The 25,440-nt window shown below is 41.9% G+C and overlaps 1 protein-coding gene across 1 annotated transcript in view; it reads left to right on the top strand.

The window, feature by feature from the left end:
• Positions 1-734: 734 nt before the first annotated feature.
• si:ch211-278j3.3 (E3 ubiquitin-protein ligase RNF19A) overlaps positions 735-25,440 on the top strand; it is a 43,917-nt gene continuing 19,211 nt past the window's right edge. Inside the window, exons 1-4 of the mRNA XM_060916090.1 lie at positions 735-893; positions 7,273-7,724; positions 10,854-11,059; positions 15,183-15,330. Coding sequence (XP_060772073.1) covers positions 735-893; positions 7,273-7,724; positions 10,854-11,059; positions 15,183-15,330 — 965 coding nt within the window. The remainder of the gene's footprint in view (positions 894-7,272; positions 7,725-10,853; positions 11,060-15,182; positions 15,331-25,440) is intronic.

Genomic DNA, 25,440 nt, shown 5'->3' with positions numbered 1-25,440 from the left:
CAGCGTGCATTTATGACAGAATTCTCTAAAAATGCACCAACTGCAATGGAGATTTGGACACGGGACAAAAAGTTCAAAGAGGAAGGCTGTCTGTGTCTCAGGCGGTGTGCATATTGAAAATCTGTGAAATCGTTCATGGAATCCACATACCTTTTGAATTTCTCGTTCAAATTTTGAGGAATAAATCTTATATTGCTCAATATTAACCCTGTTCAGTTTCATTTGCCTAGACTATGTAGTTTCTGGGATATTTACGTCTCAAATAATATCACATTTTTTGAAACACCCTGTACTATAAGAAGTTCAATACGGAAAATGTATCATACATTTTTGGCATGAACTAAGCCTTGAGATTAAATGTCTTTTTCTAGATAGGTTGATGGTAGTTGAATCATGAACACATTGCGACCCACAAAAAAAAAAAAAAAAAAACCTGTAAAATGAGTTAATAAAGATGTGCTAATGAGTAAAATGTTACTCATTAATAATCTTTTCACTTTTTTTCAGGTTGATAAGTTTGTTGTGGCTGAAAAGGATGACTACGCTACTGGATACTTGAAAGGATAATGATCTCCAGTAGGATTCACCCTTATAGATGTCTGTCTCACTCGCTCCCAATGTGTGCACTAGTGCATCTCAGCTTCGACTCATAAATGTCCTGTATACACCCTCTCACACGCTGAAAAGGTCTAATTCACTCATGTTGGTATGGTTGGACTGTCACATTTCCTACCATGAAAAGGCCAAAGCAGCAGTCCCAGGCCTTTAGCTTCCTCAGTTTCTTTACCCGCAAGCCCAAGTCAGACCCCAAGAGTGAGAAGCCTGCAGCTGCCTTGAGTCGAGATGAAGTGGTGATTACGCTGACACCTAACGACCAGGAGCATGCACAGAATGTAAGAAAGAGTTATAATTTAGTTGAATGAAGCTACATTAGCACTTTTTGCAGCTTAAATGATCCATTTTAAACTTTCCCTGATAATTAAATCATGGTCAAAATATTTCAGATGTGAAGCACTTCAAGGGATTTGACTAGTAACTCACTCATTCACTCACTCGTACACAACAGGAATACCACATCTGCTGGTATAAGGACAATTTTTTTAAATTCTGTGGTAGAAACAGAGATGCACTTTATAGTGTTCCCATAGGGATGATAAAATGAATGCTAACAAAGCGGTAATTCTAAGAGAATGACAAATATTACGACCCATTTTATACCAGACACTCCTCTAAAAATGAATATGTGCAAAATATCTGATTGTAAATTTCCATTCAGTATTCCTGTCCTGTCAAAGCACAGTTATATTTTTCACCTTGTAAATTTCCTCACTGGGGCGGAGAAAACTCAGGCTATTATGCACTGTCCTGGTACAGTGGGGCAAAAAAGTATTTAGTCAGTCACCAATTGTGCAAGTTCTCCCACTTAAAAAGATGAGAGAGGCCTGTAATTTTCATCATAGGTACACTTCAACTATGAGAGACAAAATGAGAAGAAAAAAAAAATCCAGAAAATCACATTGTCTGATTTTTAAAGAATTTATTTGCAAATTATGGTGGAAAAGAAGTATTTGGTCAATAACAAAAGTTCATCTCAATACTTTGTTATATACCCTTTGTTGGCAATGACAGAGGTCAAACGTTTTCTGTAAGTCTTCACAAGGTTTTCACACACTGTTGCTGGTATTTTGGCCCATTCCTCCATGCAGATCTCCTCTAGAGCAGTGATGTTTTGGGGCTGTCGCTGGGCAACACGGACTTTCAACTCCCTCCAAAGATTTTCTATGGGGTTGAGATCTGGAGACTGGCTAGGCCACTCCAGGACCTTGAAATGCTTCTTACGAAGCCACTTCTTCGTTGCCCAGGCGGTGTGTTTGGGATCATTGTCATGCTGAAAGACCCAGCCACATTTCATCTTCAATGCCCTTGCTGATGGAAGGAGGTTTTCACTCAAAATCTCACGATACATGGCCCCATTCATTCTTTCCTTTACACGGATCAGTCGTCCTGGTCCCTTTGCAGAAAAACATCCCCAAAGCATGATGTTTCCACCCCCATGCTTCACAGTAGGTATGGTGTTCTTTGGATGCAAATCAGCATTCTTTCTCCTCCAAACACGACAAGTTGAGTTTTTACCAAAAAGTTCTATTTTGGTTTCATCTGACCATATGACATTCTCCCAGTCCTCTTCTGGATCATCCAAATGCTCTCTAGCAAACTTCAGACGGGCTTGGACATGTACTGGCTTAAGCAGGGGGACACATCTGGCACTGCAGAATTTGAGTCCCTGGCGGCGTAGTGTGTTACTGATGGTAGCCTTTGTTACTTTGGTCCCAGCTCTCTGCAGGTCATTCACTAGGTCCCCCCGTGTGGTTCTGGGATTTTTGCTCACCGTTCTTGTGATCATTTTGACCCCACGGGGTGAGATCTTGCATGGAGCCCCAGATCGAGGGAGATTATCAGTGGTCTTATATGTCTTCCATTTTCTAATAATTGCTCCCACAGTTGATTTCTTCACACCAAGCTGCTTACCTATTGCAGATTCAGTCTTCCCAGCCTGGTGCAGGTCTACAATTTTGTTTCTGGTGTCCTTTGACAGCTCTTTGGTCTTGGCCATAGTGGAGTTTGGAGTGTGACTGTTTGAGGTTGTGGACAGGTGTCTTTTATACTGATAACAAGTTCAAACAGGTGCCATTAATACAGGTAACGAGTGGAGGACAGAGGAGCCTCTTAAAGAAGAAGTTACAGGTCTGTGAGAGCCAGAAATCTTGCTTGTTTGTAGGTGACCAAATACTTATTTTACCGAGGAATTTACCAATTAATTCATTAAAAATCCTACAATGTGATTTCCTGGATTCTTTCCCCCCATTCTGTCTCTCATAGTTGAAGTGTACCTATGATGAAAATTACAGGCCTCTCTCATCTTTTTAAGTGGGAGAACTTGCACAATTGGTGGCTGACTAAATACTTTTTTGCCCCACTGTATATGTGTTTTTATTCGATCCACATTCACTGGACATGAACAATCGCACACTCTGATTGGTTACTCTACTACTAGGCTATCAGCTCATATACCATGAGTAGAGAAAAACAAAATGGCGGAGCGTGTTGCTGAACCGACAGAAGACGAAATAAAAACTCTACTCGAAAACAAAACACCAAAAAATACTAAAACCAAAGCAGCAAAATATGGAATAAAAGTATTTAATGGTAAGAACGTATCCTTTTTATTTCTCAAGGTTTCACAAATTGCTGCTGTCATTTCGCCGGGTTGTTTACATTCTAAGCGGAAATGATTTTGTCAGACGTTTTGTATAAAGCTTTTATTTATCGAATTTGCAAAAAAAAAAATGCTCCGTTTCTCAAAATCCAGTGAATGTGGATAGAATAAAACTGGCATACCGCTACGTGCCTTGTCGGCTATTAGCTCATGTACGACTCGATTTCGTGGATAAACTGTTAAGTGTAAGGGTAGTCATGTTTCAGTGAAGTTAGGCCAGCTAGTTAGGTTGCTGTCTGTAAGTGATAAAGGATATTATGCGGAGTAATCTTTGCTAACTGTTAAAGGAATACGCCACCCCCAAGTGAAATTGAGTCAGTCCCTGCAGTCCCTAGAGTTGGATGAGTGAGCCAAAGTGTTTTGTAGCCGACCCAGCCATTGTCCTGATCTGGAAACGTCCCGGTTAGCTTTAGCTTAGCGTAGTCGCTGTAATCCGGCGTGTCCAGCTAGCATTGTCGTTGCAAAAGTGAATCAAATAACTCAAGATTTTTTATAATTATTTCTCATGACCTGTACATTCACATCGAGTACACATATCAATGCAAATTAACACGAAGGGATTTACTAGACCAATTTATATCTGGAACTATTTTCGGCCACAGCACAGGCAAAGCACCGCTGCAGGCGCAAAGACACCACGCAGCACCACAACTTCCGTCAATACACCAGTGTTACCAGGGAAACCAGGGTTTTCAGGTGCTGCGTAGTGTCTTTGGGCCTGCAGCGGTGCTTTGCCTGTGCTGTGGCCGAAAATAGTTCCAGATATAAATTGGTCTAGTAAATCCCTTCGTGTTAATTTGCATTGATATGTGTACTCGATGTGAATGTACAGGTCATGAGAAATAATTATAAAAAAATCTTGAGTTATTTGATTCACTTTTGCAACGACAATGCTAGCTGGACACGCCGGATTACAGCGACTACGCTAAGCTAAAGCTAACCGGGACATTTCCAGATCAGGACAATGGCTGGGTCGGCTACAAAACGCTTTGGCTCACTCATCCAACTCTAGGGACTGCAGGGACTGACTCAATTTCACTTGGGGTTGGCGTATTCCTTTAAAGGCATATATTGTTAGCTTATTAAATAGAAATGTTCATTTTATAGTTTATAAAAGTTTCACAGTAACTAGCTGTTAAAATTATGTACATACCGCATTGCTGTTGTATAAAACATTGACCAAAAATGGCAATGGTGAACAGTTCATATAAAGTATGACTCAAGATTCAGTCATACTGCAGCCGTGAGAAATCTCGCTTCATGACGGTGCTGCTGAGCATACTGTAGGAGTGAAAATCTGGACTAACAAACTTTATCTGATGATATACATTGATGACAAATGGTCATAAATGAACAGTCTGGACATTTATATGTTTGTAACTCTTTACCAGATTTTAAAAACAAAAGAAGGAATTTCCACCTGTTTTAGGGTGCCCGTGTTCAGCACTTTTTTGTGTGTGATGTCACACTCAATAGTAGTGGCTAACGGCTCATATGAAAGTAGATACTCAGAGTTTTAAGAACTATTTCTCTTTTACCTAGCCGACAAGGTTTAAATGCTATACTTTAATTCTGCCGTTTGTATCGTGTTTTACTATCAAAAAAGCTTTAGTCGTGCTGTCCATTTTATCTCTGTACCAATGTTATTGTGGAAAGATGTGCGAATTATTTTCCCAGCAAGGCGCTCACACCCCTCCAGTTTCCCATCACCCTGCTCACCAGCAGCTAAACACAGAGTCACGATACTCCACACACAGAAACCTGACAGTGTCCTGACTAATCTTATAACAGATTTACAGCGATAAAACATTTCATTTGTTTATACAGATTGAAAATGTATGATAAGTAGATTTCCATTCTGCCGTTGCCATTGTACTGTGAGAAAGGGTTACATTTCAGCTCCATATTCAATGCTGAGGCTTGTCCTGGTTTCAACATTAACATGTATGCTTAATTACTTTAATGAATATAAAAACATTTTTCAAAGTCATATTTACAGTTGAGTGCAAAAATTAACATACCCTGAGGTCAGAATGAAGAAAACAAAATGTCGTTTATACCAACAGGGAATTAGTGTGTGAGAGTGCACAAATATATCTTTATCATCACATGATACTATTTCTCTTGACATATATTGACGGATGCCATATACTTCCACTTTCCTTTTTTAAGAGGTGGTCTGGAGACCAAGACAGTCATGGAAAAAACATTGATACACTTTCCTTTCTGCTAATTTTGACATTTTCCTCCCCACTCTTATTTAATTAGTGTTACTGTAAGGGTTGCCTTGCTGTTGCCAGGAAACTGCGGTTTAACTGCACAGTTTATCCCCTCTGCATGAATACACACACACAACTACACAACGACACATACAGTATGTACACAACATCTCTGGAGGTTGTGTGTCGGGATATGAGGTGGTATAAAAGGTTGAGAGTTCAAGCTCATATTGCACCAGAGAATTGCAAGTAATTTAGTTCTTTCTAGCTCGAGCTTGTTTTTGGTGCAGGACAAATTTGCTAAATGCTCTGGTGTCACCTGATCTGTTTTTTAATCACTTTGGGGAGCAGGTGATGTACACAATTCCCTATGGTTCTGCTGCAGCGTGAAATGCCATGGGGAATTTTGAAGACATTCGAATTAAATGGGAGCAAGGGCACGAGCAGGAACAAGTGTCAGGCAGGTGATCCAGCAGAAGGTGATGTTGTAGGACTCTGAGTCATGGCAATTGATTGATTTGACTAGGGATGCAACAATACAGACACTGATTATTAGCTCATCCGGCCGACAGGTGATGAGCTTATGCCATCGTGTGTTGTCCGTCATCCGTCCGTCGTCTGTTATCCATCCAGTGTCGTCCACATTTCACGAAAATCACTTCTTTTCTCTCAATTCTTCACCAATTTTTATTCTTTTTGGCAGGAAGGTAGGTCTGCCTGGGCTGCATATAGCTTCTACCCAAATTTGCATAATTGCAATAAATAATGAAGATATGGAGTAATTAAGCCCTGACGAGCAGTTTCCACACAAATCGCTTCTTCTCCCTCAATTCTTCACTGATTTTAATTATTTTCGACATGAAGGTAGGGATACCTAGGGTGCATATAAGTTCTACCCAGATTTCCCTAATTACAATCGTTAATTAAGTTATGGACTAATTAAGCCTTAATGAGCAGTTCAACAACAACAAAAAAGCTTCTTCTTGGTCAATTCCTCACCATTTTGGATTCTTTCTGGCAAATAGGTAGGGATTTCTAGAGTGTGTATAGTTTTCGTATATAGCTTGTATAGAGTGTATATAGCTTGCAACATTTATTGTGCAAGGTGGCCCAATTTAGATCGTCCCTTCTGGACTAGACGGGGCCAGAATGAGCTACATAGTCATTGACGGTCTCGTTTAATTGTACATGGGGGAAAAAAAAACCCCTCTGATGCAGACATCCTATACCACATGATACCGTGTGTCACAACTTATGATCACAGCTAAGTGCTCTGTTAAAGTATCACGAGGAGGTACTACAGCATCTTCGTACAATTCAAATAACTTTATAAAGCATCTTATGTCATCTAAACACTATTTTTATCATCAAATACAGAGCTAAACAAAATGCGAAATAAAATAATGCCCCTGATTGCTTAATATGAAGTAGTTTATTAATGTTATCAGTATCAGCTGCCTAAACAGAGCATGCAATACACTACTTCAACTGTGTAAATTAATCTACCTAATACTACTGTCCTTACATTAGCAAGGTACTGTAACGTGATTATGGGGACTTAGCTATGTGTAGTATATTTGTCTGGAATTCACAGAGAGAGGTCAATTTGTCTGCATTTGCTGATTCCCCTGCAATGTGAACAATATGAAGAAATCAATGCCAGGGACAGAATACAAATACACAGCTATAATTTGGTGCAATTTAAGATGACGAATTTTTTCCTAAATGGAATGTTTTAATGACCTAAATTTTAATTTGCTTCTTCTTCCACTCCAGGAGCCACCTCACAGTGAGAGAGATGGAGGTGGAGAGGCTGCTGAAACAGGCTCAGTTAAAGCTGAAGGAACTGAGGTTGAGCAGGCTGTGGAGTGCGTGAGCAGCGGCTCCACAGGCGTCGTGTCGCTTTCCTCCTCTAGCCAAGAGCAGCTCCTCGAGCACCTGGTCGAGTGTCCGTTGTGCCTGCTGAGCCAGCCACGTGCCCACTTCCCCCGTCTGTCCTCGTGCCCACACCATGCGTGCACTGACTGTTTGCGTCAGTACCTGCGCATTGAGATCTCAGAGAGTCGTGTAGGTATCGCCTGCCCACAGTGTCCCGAAGCACTAGCACCAACGGATGTACGTGCAATCCTAGATGACAGTGCATTGCTTGAACGTTTTGAGGAGTATCAGCTCCGCCGTTTCCTGGCTGCCGACCCTGACACACGCTGGTGCCCGGCTCCAGACTGCAGGTTGACACCTATCACTATAACGAGGCGTTTTTAAATGTTAAGAGCAAATAAATCAACTCAGAGTCAGATTGACTACTCCGTGGTCAGCAATGCATTAAAAATGTGCATACTGATCGTACTGATAGTAAAATAAAATATCTATATTATTTGACATATTTTGGTATTCCTCAAAAAAATTGTTTTTGTGATCTTGTTTGCTTTTGAAAGCATGCAGTAGTGGACACAGGGCCTCAGTAATAGAGTTTTGTTCCTCACTGTTACATTATGCATAGCTCAAGAGGCCAGGGTTGGATTTCCTCTCAGCAACCAGAGGCCTAATAAAGGGAAGCTGAGACTCTCTGTAGGGTTGATTTTTATGTTGTAAGTCTCCTGCCCTTATTATACTGTATTTACCATGTTACTCTAAGATTTCTAATATATTTAAAATATTATCACTTTCTCGCACTGTATTAATGCATATACAGTTGTGGTCAGAAGTTTGCATACAGTGACATGAATGTCATCTTGGATATGAATGTCATGGCAATATTTGGGCTTTCAGTAACTTCTTTGAACTGTTCTTTTTCTGTGGCAGAATGATTGTACAGCATACATATTTAATTTAAAAAAAAACCCACTAGAATTTGGTGCACAAGTTTTAATTTTCTTTGGGTTTTCTGAAATCAACACAGGGTCAAAATTATACATACAGCACACCTAATATTTAAACAAGCTTCTGGCAGAATTCTGGTTGGATATTTCACGACCCTTCATGGTAGAATTGGTAGAGTTCAATTAAATTTTTTTTTTTTTCTTGGCATGGACTCGACTTATAAGCACAATCCATATATTTTCAACAGGGTTGAAGTCAGGACTTGTTTCAAGCTTAATGTTAGCCTGCTTTATCCTCCACAACCAGCTCTGATGCGTGTTTGGGTTCATTGTCCTGTTGTAAGTCCCAAGTCGTGTCCAAGTTTCTGATGGTTTATGCTGAAGAATTCTGAGGTAGTCCTCCTTCCATCCAGTCTGTGCAATGAACCAGTTCCACTGGCTGTAAAACAGCCCCAGAGCATGATGACCCTACCACCACCACCAGCTGGTACAGTGTCCCTCTGTACATGGTGGTCATTGTGGCCAAACAACTCAATCTTTGTCTCATCTGACCATACAGCTTTCCTCCAAAAGGCTTTTTCTTTGTCCGTGTGGTCAGCTTCAAACTTTAGTTAAGCTTGAAGGTGTCAATTTTGGAGCAGGGGTTTATTTCTTGGATAGCAGCCTCTAGTCCATGGTGATCTGAACTGTAGACAGTGATCCATCAGCTTCCAGTTCATCGCAGGGCTGTGCCATGGTGGTTCCCAGGTTGTTCTTGACCATCCAAACCATCATTTGAGCTGAGGGTGACAGTTTTTAGTTTTCCTGAAGCAAAGTGGCTTGGCAAAGTGACTACACCTCATAATAACTTGGATACAAGTGTTTGAACTGGTCTTGGAATTTACAGTTGTTTAGAAATGGCTCCAAGAGACATTCCTGAGTTGTGTACATCTGCAATCCTCTTTCTCAGATCTGCACTGAGCTCCTTGGACTTTCCCATTTTACTGTGTGTTGGTCAATCCAATGAGTGCTGTAAACAAACCCTTTTTATGAAGGCACAGAGAAGCTGCCAGCTGTAGTTAATCATGATCACTAACAGGAAGTTAAGAGGCCTTGGCAAGATAAGAGACTTTTTTTTAATTAAAGATGTATGCTGTACAATCATTCTGCCACAGAAAAAGAACAGTTCAAAGAAATTACTGAAAGCCCAAATATTGCCATGACATTCATATCCAAGATGACATTCATGTCACTGTATGTAAACTTCTGACCACAACTGTATATGGCAGATACTTACAAATATTTTCTCAGAGGGAGTTTGGTACTTTTCATTATGAAAAGAAACACATGCATTTACTGAAAGATTTCCAACCATGTTCATACACCACTAACTGTTAAAAAAAAAAAAAAAATAGACATGACGCTGTATGGGATCCAGGCACCCTTCACAAATTGAGCTCCTAGTGGCCCGTTCTTGCCAAAAGTTGCATAGAACAATAAAGAGACCACAGATGAATACGCTTTTCATGGCTCATGACAGTAGCTCAATACTAACTATGTAAAAAGTCTGCTGAAATCAGATTGTCTGATGGTGGCCATTTTTGTTGGGCAACCCAGTCATCATTAGAAAGGCACATACAAATTAGGACAATGATGCAGTTTACCAAATTTCAGCTGAATCTTGACAGGTCAGTTCTTTGATTTTTAAACCTGTCCCATATGGATGACCACACCCCAATCTTTGCAGACTTCCAGGACCCTGTTGTGAATCCATTCAAGCAGTCCTGAGTTACAGCTGTTTGAGTAAACCATGCTCTGCCTAACAATGAATGATTGCAAATTTGCAATATATTGCCACCATATTGTTTAAAAAATTGTCAGCATGTTTTGGATAAGCCCTGTGATAGACTGGCGACCTGTCCAGGGTGTACCCCGCCTCTTGCCCCAAATCAGCTGGGATTGGCTCCAGCTTCCCCTGGGACCCTGATGGATAAGTGGGATGGATGGATGTTTTGAATAATTATTGAAGGTCAGTCTCCCCAGAGTATTTTGACCAATTTTGAATATAGGCCAAAAATCCTAGGACTTGTGAGCCTTGTGAGTCCTGTCAGAGTTTAACGAGTAGCTAATGTCAGCATGTTAGCATAGTTCTCAATCACATTGCTTGGGTTTTAACTTAAATGTCAATCTCAGCAAAGATCCTTACTCCAGATTTGGTGATTTAACGGATGGCATGAAGTAGAATTCATGTCCTGCTTCATTCTAGTTTGAAATGTTACTTGGTTGCGCCTCCAAAGACTATTTGTTTAAACAAACATTTAAACATTTCTAACATGGTGGTGAGAGAATTTTAAATGGATTGCCCATCTCGTATGGTCTGATAGAAATTTTATCTGGATTAGTCTCAATCAGTTTATTCTATTCATATTTAAATGTATACATGAATGTTTTATTCCAGTTGTGAAGATTATTAACATACCATTAGGCTACATGTTGATAAAAAATTGCAGATCATGTTAATAAAATGTGGTGATGTGTGACATGTTACCGTTTGATCAGTTACGCAGTGATAGCCTATGGCTGTGCCGAGTGTCCAAAGCTGAGCTGTGGCCGTGAGGGCTGTGACACAGAGTTCTGCTACCACTGTCGTCAGCTGTGGCACCCAGACCAGACGTGTGACCAAGCCAGACGACAACGTGCCCGACACACATTGGGTAGCAACAACACCTCAGCGCTCTACGTCTTCAGTGAGGAATCAGGCGGAGGTACAGAACAAAATATTGGGGTTACACAATGGAAGGTCTGTTTACAGACTGGCCAAATCTCTTATTCTTTTCACTGTTGAGGAATCAAGGTTCTGTGGATCATCTCTTATAACCTTTTAAAATATACCCAGTAACACTTACGAGTATGTGCATCTCAGTCTCAGTATAAACACTGTCTAAAAGTGACACACAACACCTTCACATATTCAGGAAACTTCCTGATGGCAAGAGAAGAGATGGAGTGAATGCAACAGGGACTTACACCGAGTTCATTTGGAGAGGTTATTCTGAACCTTGGAGTAATTTCCTCCCATCCCACGTTCAATTTATTCAAGAATACACAGGAGCATGGGCACAGGCAACATAGGGCCTGTCTTCAAACCAGTTATCATGAAAGGGCAGGAAGTGGAAAAGGTCACTCACTTTAAATATCTGGGATCAATCATTGACAATAAACTCAGCTTTCAGACCAATGAAGGCTACAGGCAAGACAGTCCCTCTCTCTCTCTCTCTCTCTCTCTCTCTCTCAGGAAACTGAGGAGCTTCAAGACCAGAAAATACACCCTGCCCATGGTCTACAGGTTACTCATTGACAGGGTTCTCACTTTTAACATTACTTCCTGCTATAGGAACCTCAAGCTAAACTGCCTTTCAGATTTTTCAAGTGTAGGTCATAAAAAGAATTTTCCCCGACACCCAGTTATTTTTGTTTAGTGGACCAAAAGCTACTGAATTCGAATCACAGACTTCCAATTTTATTAGTTTTTTTTTAAAGAACAATTAATGAGTTTAGGGCCATGTGGCCCTAAATTCTCTGCTATTTTTTCTTGCTTCATCATAACCCAATTCAATACTACGTCATGCATCACATGGTGGGCTTTCTCCATTCGTGCAAGGCATTGTGGGATACAAATTTGAAACAAGAGAGGAAAATGAGGGACGCGAATGAAACCTGAAAGACTGACTACAGTAACAGAAAGTGAGAAGAAAAGACGTTATGTTGCGAAGGAAAGGAAACGCAGGACCAAACTAATAAATATCGGCAGTCAGCGAGCACCTCGGTATGATCAGCTGTTCGTTTAGCGACAGAATGATGGAACTGTCAGTGCATGGTCAAAGGTAAACCTGGAGATGGCAGTAACACAACACTGTGGATGCCAGCCGCTGTAAAACCCAAAAGAAGAGGAAGAAGAAGGTAAACTTGCGCATGCGCACACGGACTTCCTCTGTCTGCTTGACTGCGCAAAGCGAGCGATTTCATGCACATTATTTGCTCGGGAATCCCCTCAAATTAAATAACTTCCCAGCCATAGAATGGCCTGATAATTTGTGAGATATTACAGAAATAAACATATATCACAATAACCAAATTTCAGAGGGAACTAAATTTCACCGATTTTATGAAATCGAAAGGCCGTCTAGCTTTAAGCACAGGAACAAGCTGAATAAGATGATCAACCAAGCTAGCAAGATCATTGGGAACTGCAACTCCAGAACCTATACAATCCGTCCTGTACAAGAAGGCATCTCAGGTCTATAATGCGTAGGTCGCGTTAACCGACAATTGTCCGTCATTGACGGATTTTTTTTAGCTATGACGGAAAAATCTGAAGGCCGTCGGTCATTTTGACGGATGTTTACCGTTACCATTACCAATAACAATAATAGCCTAATAATAACAATAATAAAACATAATGAAACACACAATTGAAATGATTGGCAAGTTGTGGCAGAGTTTTCTTACATACAGTATACATAGTCTTCACTGCCGTCACTTTCAATCTGAGCCGACGTTGCGGCAGTCTTGATGTTCAGTGCATAGGCTACTCATGTATACACTGTAGCCACTGCGCAAGGCTGTTCCCCCCATCGCGCTCCTGACCGCGCTCTGACTTTTCTAACCACTAGCACAGTGAGATGTATTAATGTTTCCCTTCTCTACAGAAGACACGTCATTTTTGCTATTAAAAAACGAGATGCATTGGGTTGTTTGTGTCGTTTCCCTGCCTGTACGTCTTAATGCAATAGCGCTCATTTAGGCTAGTTGTTTTCTTGTTTTTAAAATGAAACAAATGTCGATTTATTGTATTCTTCCCCAGCAAGCTTAGGAAGCTTAGGAACATCACTGCTCGAATATCTGCTAAACTATCATTTTAATGAGAGCACGGGTAGACAAACTAACATTTAAACATAACTTCGTTTTATTTAAGACCTTCCGTGTCAGCCCACTACGGGTCACCGCGGGGTGCAGCTGCACCACTGGTGCAGAAAGACCACATGCTGCAGGATTTCCTCCCTATGAAGAGAGTACTAGCAGGGTCGGGAAATCCAACTTTCAGAGGCTCTTGCTGGCTTCTGATCACTTCCCTGGGAGAAATGTTTCCCGACTTCAGAACTTTGGCTGAAGTGGCGCTGGTTATTCCAGTCTCCAGTGTCACAGCAGAGCGCGGGTTCAGCCTTCAGAATAAAATTAAAACGTCAATGAGAAGTCGTCTGTCCGAGGCAAAGACGCAAAATTTAATGACAATTGCCTCGGCAGCAGTCTCCATTGACGACTTTGATTATGCACAAGCGAGCTCCCAATTTAAATCCATGCAGGCCAGAAGGAAGGTTTGAGCTCACGCAAACAGGTCAAATTAGATTGTCACTTAAATCATTGTAGTTGTAGTTCATATTTTAACTGCAATTGTCTTGCTACGTTGTAAAATAACATTGTTCATATGCCCGTTAAGGCACAACAGCCGCAATGTTTTTAGCGGAGGGAATCACAAGTGACCGAACGTCAGAATCTCTGTTCATCTTTTTGCATCATAAATACATAAATAAATGATTAAATAATACAAGCTTGTTCTGTGAATTAATTTTTAAATGAAAATGAGTCCATGAAAACACAAGTTATTAAATATATAGCATTTATAGCCTATATACATTGTCATTTAAAAATTAAAATAAAATGACAGATAATGGACAATGACGGAATTTTTACGACCCTGTCCGTCAAAATGACGGACAATGAAAAAGTCTAACGCAACCACTGCTATAATGACCCCAGCCACCCCTTTCACTTATCATTCCAGCTGTTGACATCTGGCAGGAGATTCAAGGCCCCACTAGCCAGGAAAAATGGGTTGGAAAAAAAATAATTTGTGTCCCATGATGCGGCTATTCTGACCAGGGACATAATAACATCACTCCCATAGCCCCTGAGCACTAAGTTATGATTTTATCTTATCTGACCTGAACACTCCAATCGCACTTCCATCCATCCATCCATTATCTGTAGCTGCTTATCCTGTACAGGGTCGCAGGCAAGCTGGAGCCTATCCCAGCTGACTATGGGCGAGAGGCGGGGTACACCCTGGACAAGTCACCAGGTTATCACAGGGCTAACACAGAGACAAACAACCATTCACACTCATATTCACACCTACGGTCAGTTTAGAGCCACCAATTAGCCTAACCTGCATGTCTTTGAACTGTGGGGGAAACCGGAGCACCCAGAGGAAACGCACACAGACACTGGGAGAACATGCAAACCCCACACAGAAAGGCCCCCGTCGGCCACTAGACTCGAACCCAGGATCTTCTTGCTGTGAGGCGACAGCGCTAACCACTACACCACCATGCCACCCCCAATCGCACTTGGGTGCAGACCAAATCAACCGGAGAGAGACCATGCTTAGCTAGCAGTCGTATTATCTAATTTTCCGAATACAATATGTTGCATTTCATTTGTGATCTGAAAATGATCCAGTCCAACTAAAGGAAATACTATGCATTATGGATAAAATGTTTGTATTAGCTTTCTAATTCACAAGAGCAGTCAGTCATCAGTCACAATGACCTTTCAATGTTTTGCAGGATCATATGCTTTAAAAAAATTGTGTTTATTAGATAGTTTAATGCAAAAAGCATTTTGTCCAAAGTGATGTACAATTGAGGGTTAAGGGCTTTGCTCAAGGATCCAAAAGTAGCAACTTGGTTCCAGGATTCAAACTGACAACCTACTGATCAGTAATCCAGAGCCCTAACCACTCAGCCACCCCTGCCCCAAGATAAAACTTTTAACCTTTTTTTCTTTTGGGTAATCCTGGTCTGTGGTGTGTGTCTGTGTGTGTTTTAGATGCAGAGGAGATTAAAGCTTGTCCACGCTGTGGTGCCTATATCATGAAGACTAATGATGGCAGCTGCAACCGGATGAACTGCACAGTTTGTGCCTGTCAGTTCTGCTGGCTGTGTATGCAGGAGATCACAGATGTACACTACCTCAGGTATGTAACCCCGTCACACACACTGTCAAATATACAGCATTATCAGAGACACAGTCCATGCCAGTCATCGCAGGAGGAAAGGCTTTAAGGCTGAAAGTGTAGTCTTGATACATTGATACATCAATAATGCTGTCACTAGTTACAGCCACAGATTCACTACAGCATCACTTCAGTCGAAATCACACCTGTGAACCAGCATCCAGCATCATGTTTTATACCATGGCATTGTTGAATTCTAGATTCTGATTGGCCAGAAGATGTAAAATTTCCCTAAATATGTAACAGTTATTCCATTAAATATATAACAGTTATTGTTGTTACATTAAATATGTAACAGTTATTCCACGAAATCGAGTCGTACATGAGCTGATAACCGATGACATGCATAGCGCCGAGTCGGCTATAAGCCATGTACGACGAGATTGAGTGGAGTAACTATTTTATTCTATCCACATTCACTGGATTTTGAGAAACAGAGCATTTTTATGCCTCCGCCACCGTAAGGTGCAGGAGGCATTATGTTTTCGGGCTGTCCGTCTGTCCGTGCGTGCGTCCATGTGTGCGTCCATCCCGAAACATTGTGAACGCGATATCTCAAAGGCTAATGAAAGGAATTTCACCAAACTTTCACCATTTGTGCGCTTTGGGACAAACATGAACTGATTAGATTTTGAGATCAAAAGGTCTAAGGTCAAGGTCACTGTGAGGTCAAATGTCTGTCCGAAAACCTTGTGAACACAATATCTCCAAGGCAAATGAAAGGAATTTCACCAAACTTTCACCATTTGTGCATTTGGGGACAAAGATAAACTGATTAGATTTTGAGATCAAAAGGTCTAAGGTCAAGGTCACTGTGAGGTCAAATGTCTGTCTGAAAACCTTGTGAACACAATGTTTCCAAGGCTGATGCAAGTAATTTCACCAGGTCAAGATTACTGTGAGGTCAAATGTCCATCCCCAAATCACAACTTAATAAGGCGTGTAGTCTACCGGGCAGAGGCATCCCCATCGACGCCGTTGGCGTCGAGTTCTCATCTCATCTCATTATCTCTAGCCGCTTTATCCTTCTACAGTGTCACCGGCAAGCTGGAGCCTATCCCAGCTGACTACGGGCGAAAGGCGGGGTACACCCTGGACAAGTCGCCAGGTCATCACAGGGCTGACACATAGACACAGACAACCATTCACACTCACATTCACACCTACGGTCAATTTAGAGTCACCAGTTAACCTAACCTGCATGTCTTTGGACTGTGGGGGAAACCGGAGCACCCGGAGGAAACCCACGCGGACACGGGGAGAACATGCAAACTCCGCACAGAAAGGCCCTCGCCGACCACGGGGCTCGAACCCGGACCTTCTTGCTGTGAGGCGACAGCGCTAACCACTACACCACCGTGCCGCCCGCATCGAGTTCTACGTAGTTATTTTTATTTTTTGCAAATTTGATCAATAAAAACTTTATACAAAATGTCAGACAAAATAATTTCCGCTTAGAATGTAAACAAACCAGCAAAGTGACAGTAGCAATTTGTGAAAAATGCAATAATAATAATAATTCTTGAAAAAAAAGACATGTTCTTACCATCGAATACTTTTATTCCATATTTTGTTGCTTTTTGGGGGGGGTTGTTTTCAAGTAGAGTTTTTATTTCGTCTTTGGTTGGTTCAGCAACACGCTCTGCCATTTTGTGTTTCTCTATTCATGGTATATGAGCTGATATCCTAGTAGTAGAGTAGCCAATCAGAGCATGCGATTGCTCATATCCAGTGAATGTGGATAGAATAATAACATTTATCGAAGGAACATGTTTAGGATTATTACTGAACAGACCCCCGGATGGTAACTTTAGTAAGCTGGGCAGTAGACTTTAAGGTCGTAGAGATACACAGGATGTAGATGTAGATAATAGCTGCATTTTGTGGTGGTTTTTTATTTATTTATTTTTTTATGGTTAATTCAAGTTGAGGCTGTGATTGATTTTTCCACTCTTGGGCACAATCCAGCGCTAATGTTGACCAATTAATCAACAGAATCTCTCCCAACTTCTGTGATTTACTAGAATGATTAAGAAGTAAATAAGCTTCATTTTCAGAAGCACAGAGTTTTTCGTATTAAATGCAAACGAGTGCTCTGCTTTCATGAATGTTGTGATGGTTTTGTTTTTGGTTGATTGTAATCTACACATTATTCAAAGATTAGTTTCAGTTCAATTGTCTCCTATATTTATTCAAAAAGTCAAAGAGTCCCATATATGTTTTCGTACGTACGTTGGGGAGTGCCTGTTAGAGAGCACACTCTGTCTAGGCTGTCGGCATGGTGAGGTAGAGTGGCCAGTTCCTTTCCTCGCCGCCTTTAACTTCCCCAGTGTTTCCACCAGGTCCCCATTCACTGCTGGGTGGACAGGAAGCGAGCCCCAGATCACCGTCCGAGGCGAGGCTCGAACCGGGGACCGTTCGCTTGGCGGTCAAGCGCTCTAACCACTTGGCCACCTCGCCTCATATATTTATTAGTGAGAAAGAATACAGTGTGTGCACAATTATTAGGCAAATGAGTACTCTGACCCTAGCCTGGCTAACGCGACTTCAAAGCTCTCCGAGCATTTGGTCTGGCCAAGCTATTAAGCCAAACTGTTTCCCAGAGCCCGTGGTTGACCCGCCTCCCTGAAATGCTTCAGTTTGCTACTGGTCGAAGCCAGAAAAGGCTGTGACGAAGCTTAAACCAATCACATCACTCTTTCCTCTGATGTATGTGACGCGACAGGGCTAACTGGTAGATTAAACTCTTACCGAAGCCGGTCGGGAGCAAGGCGAAAACGTCCTTCCTTTCAATAAATACCTCCAGGGCTGCTCTTTGCTCCGTTTTCAATGAGAACTTCCCGTTGAATGCTTTCAATACAGCATCTACCGCTGTGTTAAAGGGTTGCCGCTGCTCCATGTTCGTGATGTGAATGAAGCACTTCCGGCATAGATTCTGTAAACAATCTATGGCTTCCGGTCGCAGTTCTACTATGTCACTGCCTTGAACACGCCTCTACCCAGGGCCGTTGGAGATGCTCAAAGTTGATTGGTTCCCGATTTTTCAGGAGCTTGGAAATGCTGTAGATAGCCTGCCTGGCCAGACTAAGCTCGCAACAGGCCCTCGTGTTGCATCACGCTTAGGATGGGCGGGCCCAGGCTACTCTGACCCTACCATTATTTCTATGCATATTTTCCAACCCCAAGCTATATACACTTGAATGCTAATTGGATTTAAGCATTCTTAACTGGTATTTATTTGTGTACTGAGGGAGGGTGTGGCCTAAAGTCATTAGCACCCTATATTAAGGTGTGCATAATTATTAGGCAGCGTCTTTATCTCAAGCAAAATGGGCCAAAAAAGAGATTTAACAGACACTGAAAAAACAAAAATTATAAAATGCCTATCAGAGGGATGCAGCAGTCTTGAAATAGCCAAGCTATTGTAACGTGACCACAGAACAATCAAACATTTTGTTGCAAATAGTCAACAGGGTTGCGAAAAACGTGTGGAGAAGAAAAGACGCAAATTAACCACAAAAGACTTGAGAAGGATTAAACATGAAGCTACCAGGAACCCATCATCCTCCAGTGCCACCATATTCCAGAACTGCAACCTACCTGGAGTGTCCAGAAGTACAAGGTGCTCAGAGAAATGGCCAAGGTAAGGAAGGCTGAAACACAGCCACCACTAAACAAGACTCGCAAGCTGAAACGTCAAGATTGGGCTAAGAAATATCTGAATACAGATTTTTCAAAGGTTTTACAGATGGATGAAATGACTCTTGATGGACCAGATGGATGGGTTCATGGCTGGATAACTAATGGACACACAGCACCACTTCGGCTCAGACACCAGCAAGGTGGAAGAGGGGTACTGGTATGAGCTGCTATTATTAAGGATGAGTTAGTTGGACCATTTCAGGTTGAAGATGGACTTAAAAATCAACTCCCAAACCTACTGCCAGTTTCTAGAAGATACATTCTTCAAGCAGTTGTACAGGAAGACGTCTGCATCATTCAAGAAGGCCATGATTTTTATGCAGGACAACGCACCATCACATGCATCCAACTATCACTGCTTGGCGAGCCAGCAAAGGCCTTAAAGATGACGGAGTAATGACACGGCCCCCTTTCTCACCTGACTTAAACCCTATTGAGAACTTGTGGGCCCTTCTTAAATGTGAGATTTACAGCGAGGGAAGACAATACACCACTCTGAACAGCATTTCGGAGGCCGCGGTTGCTGCTGCACAAAAAGTTGATCATCAACAAATCAAAAAACTAACAGACTCCATGGATGGAAGGCTCATGGCAGTTATTGAAAAGAAGGGTGGCTATATTGGTCACTGAATATTTCTGAAATGCCAAAAGTGCTTATCTGTTACACTTACTTGAAAAATTAAAATAAACAAGTGAGATGGGAAAATTTTAGTTTTTCGTTTAGTTGAATAATAATTCTGCACACTAAATGTTGCCTAATAATTGTGCACACTTATATATTCCCCTGAGAAAGCCTAAACTCCCTTTTCCTTTGTTAAAGGAGCACTGAAGTCATTTTTAAGCTTGCTTTATTTCTTAATTAACGTGTTATTCAATTACATTTTCGGTTTTAGTAACCTTATATCGTGACTCGTATTGGCAACTAATCGCAATTAAATATTATACTTATCGGCCTATTCGGTTTTTAGCCATGTTGAATTTAGTTCGTTTGGTCCACAGAAGGCGTCACTTATTCATGTGATCTTCACGAGACTTGTGCGAGACTTCAAAACGTGACGTGTAAGTCAGGTATCAGTGCCGCCATTTTGAAAACTGTTTTCCAAATGAAATATTGCACAAAAACGAGTTTAAATGACGATTACTGCCTACTTTTTTCAAACTTCCCTGATTGCTATCAAAACAAACACAACTTCCGGCTCGATTACGTCAGCATTCGAAAGAGGGCGCGTGCGTCTTTTGACAACGTTGGCAGATGTTGGTCACTTTGATTTCCGCTGTACATTTTACTTCCGTCCTACGATGTCTCGCACAGGTCTTAGCGAATCTCGTTTACGGCCATTGCTTTGACTATGGACTGATATATTCCATAGCATATTTCAAACACTCATAACTTGCTAGAGCAGTGACAAAATAGCTGTCAGAAATGCATTCCTATATTTAATAAAATGAGAGAAATAGAATTTTGATAATAAAAAATTTGCCTTCAGTTCTCCTTTAAACATTCGGGTTTTAGGTTTATTAACAATTTGGATTGACTGAGAGCACTATATTTGTTCAACAATAAAATGAATCCTCAGGAATACAACTTGCCTAATAATTGTGCACACAGTGTAAGTGTTCTTTAGAAGTTCTTTAAGACCGGACAGTGTTGGCTATTATAAATGTGGGGTTTTTGTCGTAACACCAGAGTGAGTCAGTGTAGAAGAGGCTTGATGTTTTACTAACTCCCATTGACGTGACATGCATGGATAGGTTTTGCTCAAATGCATGTATGTAGTAATAGGACATAAGCAATATTTAGATACTGGCAGTATATCTGACCTACTTATTATTATAATTTTATTATGTAGTCTGGCGGCAGGGCGGCACGGTGGTGTAGTGGTTAGCGCTGTCGCCTCACAGCAAGAAGGTCCTGGGTTCGAGCCCCGGGGCCGGCGAGGGCCTTTCTGTGTGGAGTTTGCATGTTCTCCCCGTGTCCGCGTGGGTTTCCTCCGGGTGCTCCGGTTTCCCCCACAGTCCAAAGACATGCAGGTTAGGTTAACTGGTGACTCTAAATTGACCGTAGGTGTGAATGTGAGTGTGAATGGTTGTCTGTGTCTATGTGTCAGCCCTGTGATGACCTGGCGACTTGTCCAGGGTGTACCCCGCCTTTCGCCCGTAGTCAGCTGGGATAGGCTCCAGCTTGCCTGCGACCCTGTAGAAGGATAAAGCGGCTAGAGATGATGAGATGAGATGAGTCTGGTGGCACGGTGGTGTAGTGGTTAGCGCTGTTGCCTCACAGCAAGAAGGTCCGGGTTCGAGCCCCGTGGCCGGCGAGGGCCTTTCTGTGTGGAGTTTGCATGTTCTCCCCGTGTCCGCGTGGGTTTCCTCCGGGTGCTTCGGTTTCCCCCACAGTCCAAAGACATGCAGGTTAGGTTAACTGGTGACTCTAAATTGACCGTAGGTGTGAATGTGAGTGTGAATGGTTGTCTGTGTCTATGTGTCAGCCCTGTGATGACCTGGCGACTTGTCCAGGGTGTACCCCGCCTTTCGCCCATAGTCAGCTGGGATAGGCTCCAGCTTGCCTGCGACCCTGTAGAACAGGATAAAGCGGCTAGAGATAATGAGATGAGATGAGATGAGATTATGTAGTCTACTAATAACGGGCCACAGACCCTCCCTCAGTGTTGCGATGTGCTTCATATCATTCATATCTTGTGCTCATGTCTATACATTTACACTGCCTCATGAGCACTTTTCTATTTTCTATCTGCTTTCTATCTATCCTTCTATACAGTGTGTGTAAAAAAGAATCACAGCAATGTACTGTAAATAAATGCAAAGCTGTTTTTAAAACAAGATAGGCTGCATTGAAATATGACTTTCAATTGATTTGGAATGATTTTTGCCTGGTGTTGTCCAGGGACACCATTTCCAGGCTCAAAGCTTTCTGTCTAGTGGAATGATGATGAAATGTGTTTCTTTCAGGACAAACAGTTGCCCAAGAGTATAAATATGTCTAAATATGCCTTGCCTTGAATAGCTAGAGTGTTTCATCAGGAGCCCATGATTCAAATACAAACATGAGAGACTGTATTTTAGCAGTGAGTACAACACAATAGCTTAAAAGCTAGCAGGCGTCTTGTCACAAAGATATTTCCTTGAGTTGTGAGACCTGTTAGCTTACTGTTACCCCTTTTCCACCAAATCAGTTCCAGGGCTGGTTCGGGGCCGGTGCTGGTGCACAACTCGTTCAACTTGCGAGCCAGCTGAGAACCAGTTTGCTTTTCCATAGCTCGCGGTGCTAAGGGAAGACACGTCATTACGTCGCTGTATACGTCAGTTACGTCACTGTATACGTCATTACGTCGCTGTATACGTCAGTTACGTCGCTACGTTTGCATAAACCTTGGTGCGAATATCGAAGCAAAAACAATGTGGAAGAAGCAGCAACAACAACAATAATAATAATGGATGATTTCGCGTTTGTACAGCTGCTGCTTCTCGTCGCTTAAAAATGGCGATCTTTCGCGGTCTTGTTATTGTTGTTGGTCTTAACAACTCCGCCCCCCCCGCTGACGTAAGCGGTTCTTTCCTCTGGCCCAGCAGAGAGTTGGCGCTAGCCTGGAACCGTTTTTTCTGGCCCCAGAGCCAGTTCTTTGTCAGTGGAAACAGAAAACCCGGTTCCAAACTAAGCACTGGCCCCGAACCAGCCCTGGAACTGCTTTGGTGGAAAAGGGGCATCTTATGACTCGGTAATAGATGTTATGAGCATGTGCTTATCTGCATGCGTTAATTAAATAATATTGGATGGCTTTTTTTGTGGTCTATCAGATGTATTCCATTCAGCTAGCATGATACTGAACAAGTTAAAGACGAGTAGCTGAAAGGAATATATCTGAGAGACCACAAAAAAAGCCAGCCAATATTATTATTATACATACACACTCTCTTCATATCAGCATTCTCAAAGGCCAATGCTAGCTTACCCGCGACTCAGTGCTGTTAATGCGGCAGTCCAGTTGCCTTCCACCCGGCGTAGCAATAGTGTTAGCAAAGGCCAACGCTAGCTTACCTGCAACTCAGTGCTGTTATCATGGCAGTCCAGTTAGCTTCCACCCGGCATAGCAGTAGTGTTAGCGAAGGCCAACGCTAGCTTACCTGCGACTCTGTGCTGTTAGCGCGGCAGTCCAGTTAGCTTCCACCCGGCATAGCAGTAGTGTTAGCGAAGGCCAACGCTAGCTTACCCGTGACTCTGTGCTGTTAGCGCAGCAGTCCAGTTAGCTTTCACCCGGTGTAGCAGTAGTGTTCGCAAAGACCAACACTAACTTACTTGCGACTCAGTGCTGTTAGCGCGGCAGTCCAGTTAGCTTCCAGCCGGCGTAGCAGTAGCGTTAACGAAGGCCAATGCTAGCTTACCCGCGATTCAGTGCTGTTAGTGCAGCAGTCCGGTTAGCTTCCACCTGGCGTAGCAGTAGTGTTAGCAAAGGCCAATGCTAGCTTACCTGCAACTCGGTGCTGTTAGTGCGGCAGTCCAGTTACCTTCCAGCCGGCGTAGTGTTAGTGAAGGCCAACGCTAGCACAGCCAAGCCGAATATTATTATTTTCCCTGTGTAATTTACTTAGTTACTTTTAAAATCAGTATCGACAGCTACACACAACAGAGCGACCTGGCAGCCAAAATTCTCTCAAAATCTTCCCTATTTAATGAAGCAAACCTGGTGGCCATGTTTGTTTACAAATTGTCAGAGTTGCTTGCTAACATGGAAGTTTTACGTCTCCGACGTGTGACATTGTGTTGTCTTGACAATGTGCAAAACTGTAACATTATTGCATGCTCATTCTCCATTGGGTACAGTGGCGTGATACACTGAGGATAAGCAATATGATAACAATATTGCATGCTATCAATAAACCCACTAGAAGGGAATAGAACACATGTTTTTATTCCATGGAAAAAGTGGCCTGTATATATAATAATAGTGATTATTATACATACAGGACACTTTTTCGATGGAATAAAAACGTGTTCTATTCCCTTCTAATGGGTTTCATTCATTTGGTTTGATAGCATGCAATATTATTAGCATATCGTTTATCCTATGTGTATTACGCTACTCTACCCAACGGAGAATGAGCGTTGAATATGATTTACGATATTGCATGGTTGTCAAGACAACATGACATCACACGTCGGAGACTAACATTTCTGTGCTAGAAAGCAACTGTGAGAATTTGTAAACAAACATGGCTGCCAGGCTTGCTTCATTAAATAGGGAAGCTTTTGAGAGAATTTTGAAAGAGAAAGACACGTTAACACCCGAAAGGTATGTGTATGCATAATAATAATAATGATAATAATAATGCCTTTTTTTCATGGTATATCAGATATATTCCATTCAGCGAGTATGATAATGAACTCATCTTTGACTTGTTCAATATCATGCTAGCTGAATGGAATATATCCAATATACCACTCAACGCCAGCCAATATTATATTAAATGTCTGGCTCTATTCTTTCTGCTTACGTGTGTTTACTTCTCCCTGTCTGACAGTCTGAGATTGTTCCTTCTTAACACTGAAGACAAAGCAAAGCTCTCCTTATGAACCTTTTCCAACTTTTTTTTTTTTACAATACAGTGGTGCTTGAAAGTTTATGAACCCTTTAGAATTTTCTATATTTCTGCATAAATATGACCTAAAACATCATCAGATTTTCACACAAATCCTAAAAGTAGATAAAGAGAACCCAGTTAAACAACTGAGACAAAAATATTATACTTGGTCATTTATTTATTGAGGAAAATGATCCAATATTACATATCTGTGAGTGGCAAAAGTATGCGAACCTTTGCTTTCAGTATCTGGTGTGACCCCCTTGTGCAGCAATAACTGCAACTAAACGTTTCTGGTAATTGTTGATCAGTCCTGCACACCAGCTTGAAGGAATTTTAGCCCATTCCTCCGTACAGAACAGCTTCAACTCTGGGATGTTGGTGGGTTTCCTCACATGAACTGCTCGCTTCAGGTCCTTCCACAACATTTCGATTGGATTAAGGTCAGGACTTTGACTTGGCCATTCCAAAACATGAACTTTATTCTTCTTTAACCATTCTTTGGCCAAGAACATTGGAGATGGATGCAAGTTGTTTTATTATGGAGTCGATGGAAAGAGAAATGGTGTTGGTATTGTTTTGAGGGGAGAGTTGGTCAACAGTGTGATTGATGTGAAGAGGGTGTGAGATAGAGTGATAGGCATGAAGTTGGAGATTCAAGGAGTGGTAATCAATGTTGTGTGTGCATACGCCCCACAGGTTGGATGTGAGAATGAAGAGAAAGAGTCTTCCGGGGAAAAGATGGATGAAGTAGTAGAAAGTATACCAAGGGAG

The sequence above is a fragment of the Neoarius graeffei genome, chromosome 3, assembly GCF_027579695.1.
Source record: "Neoarius graeffei isolate fNeoGra1 chromosome 3, fNeoGra1.pri, whole genome shotgun sequence".
In the NCBI taxonomy this organism is placed as follows: domain Eukaryota; kingdom Metazoa; phylum Chordata; class Actinopteri; order Siluriformes; family Ariidae; genus Neoarius; species Neoarius graeffei.
The sequence above is the reverse complement of the archived record's forward strand: the minus strand, read 5'-3'. Positions and strand labels throughout refer to the sequence as shown.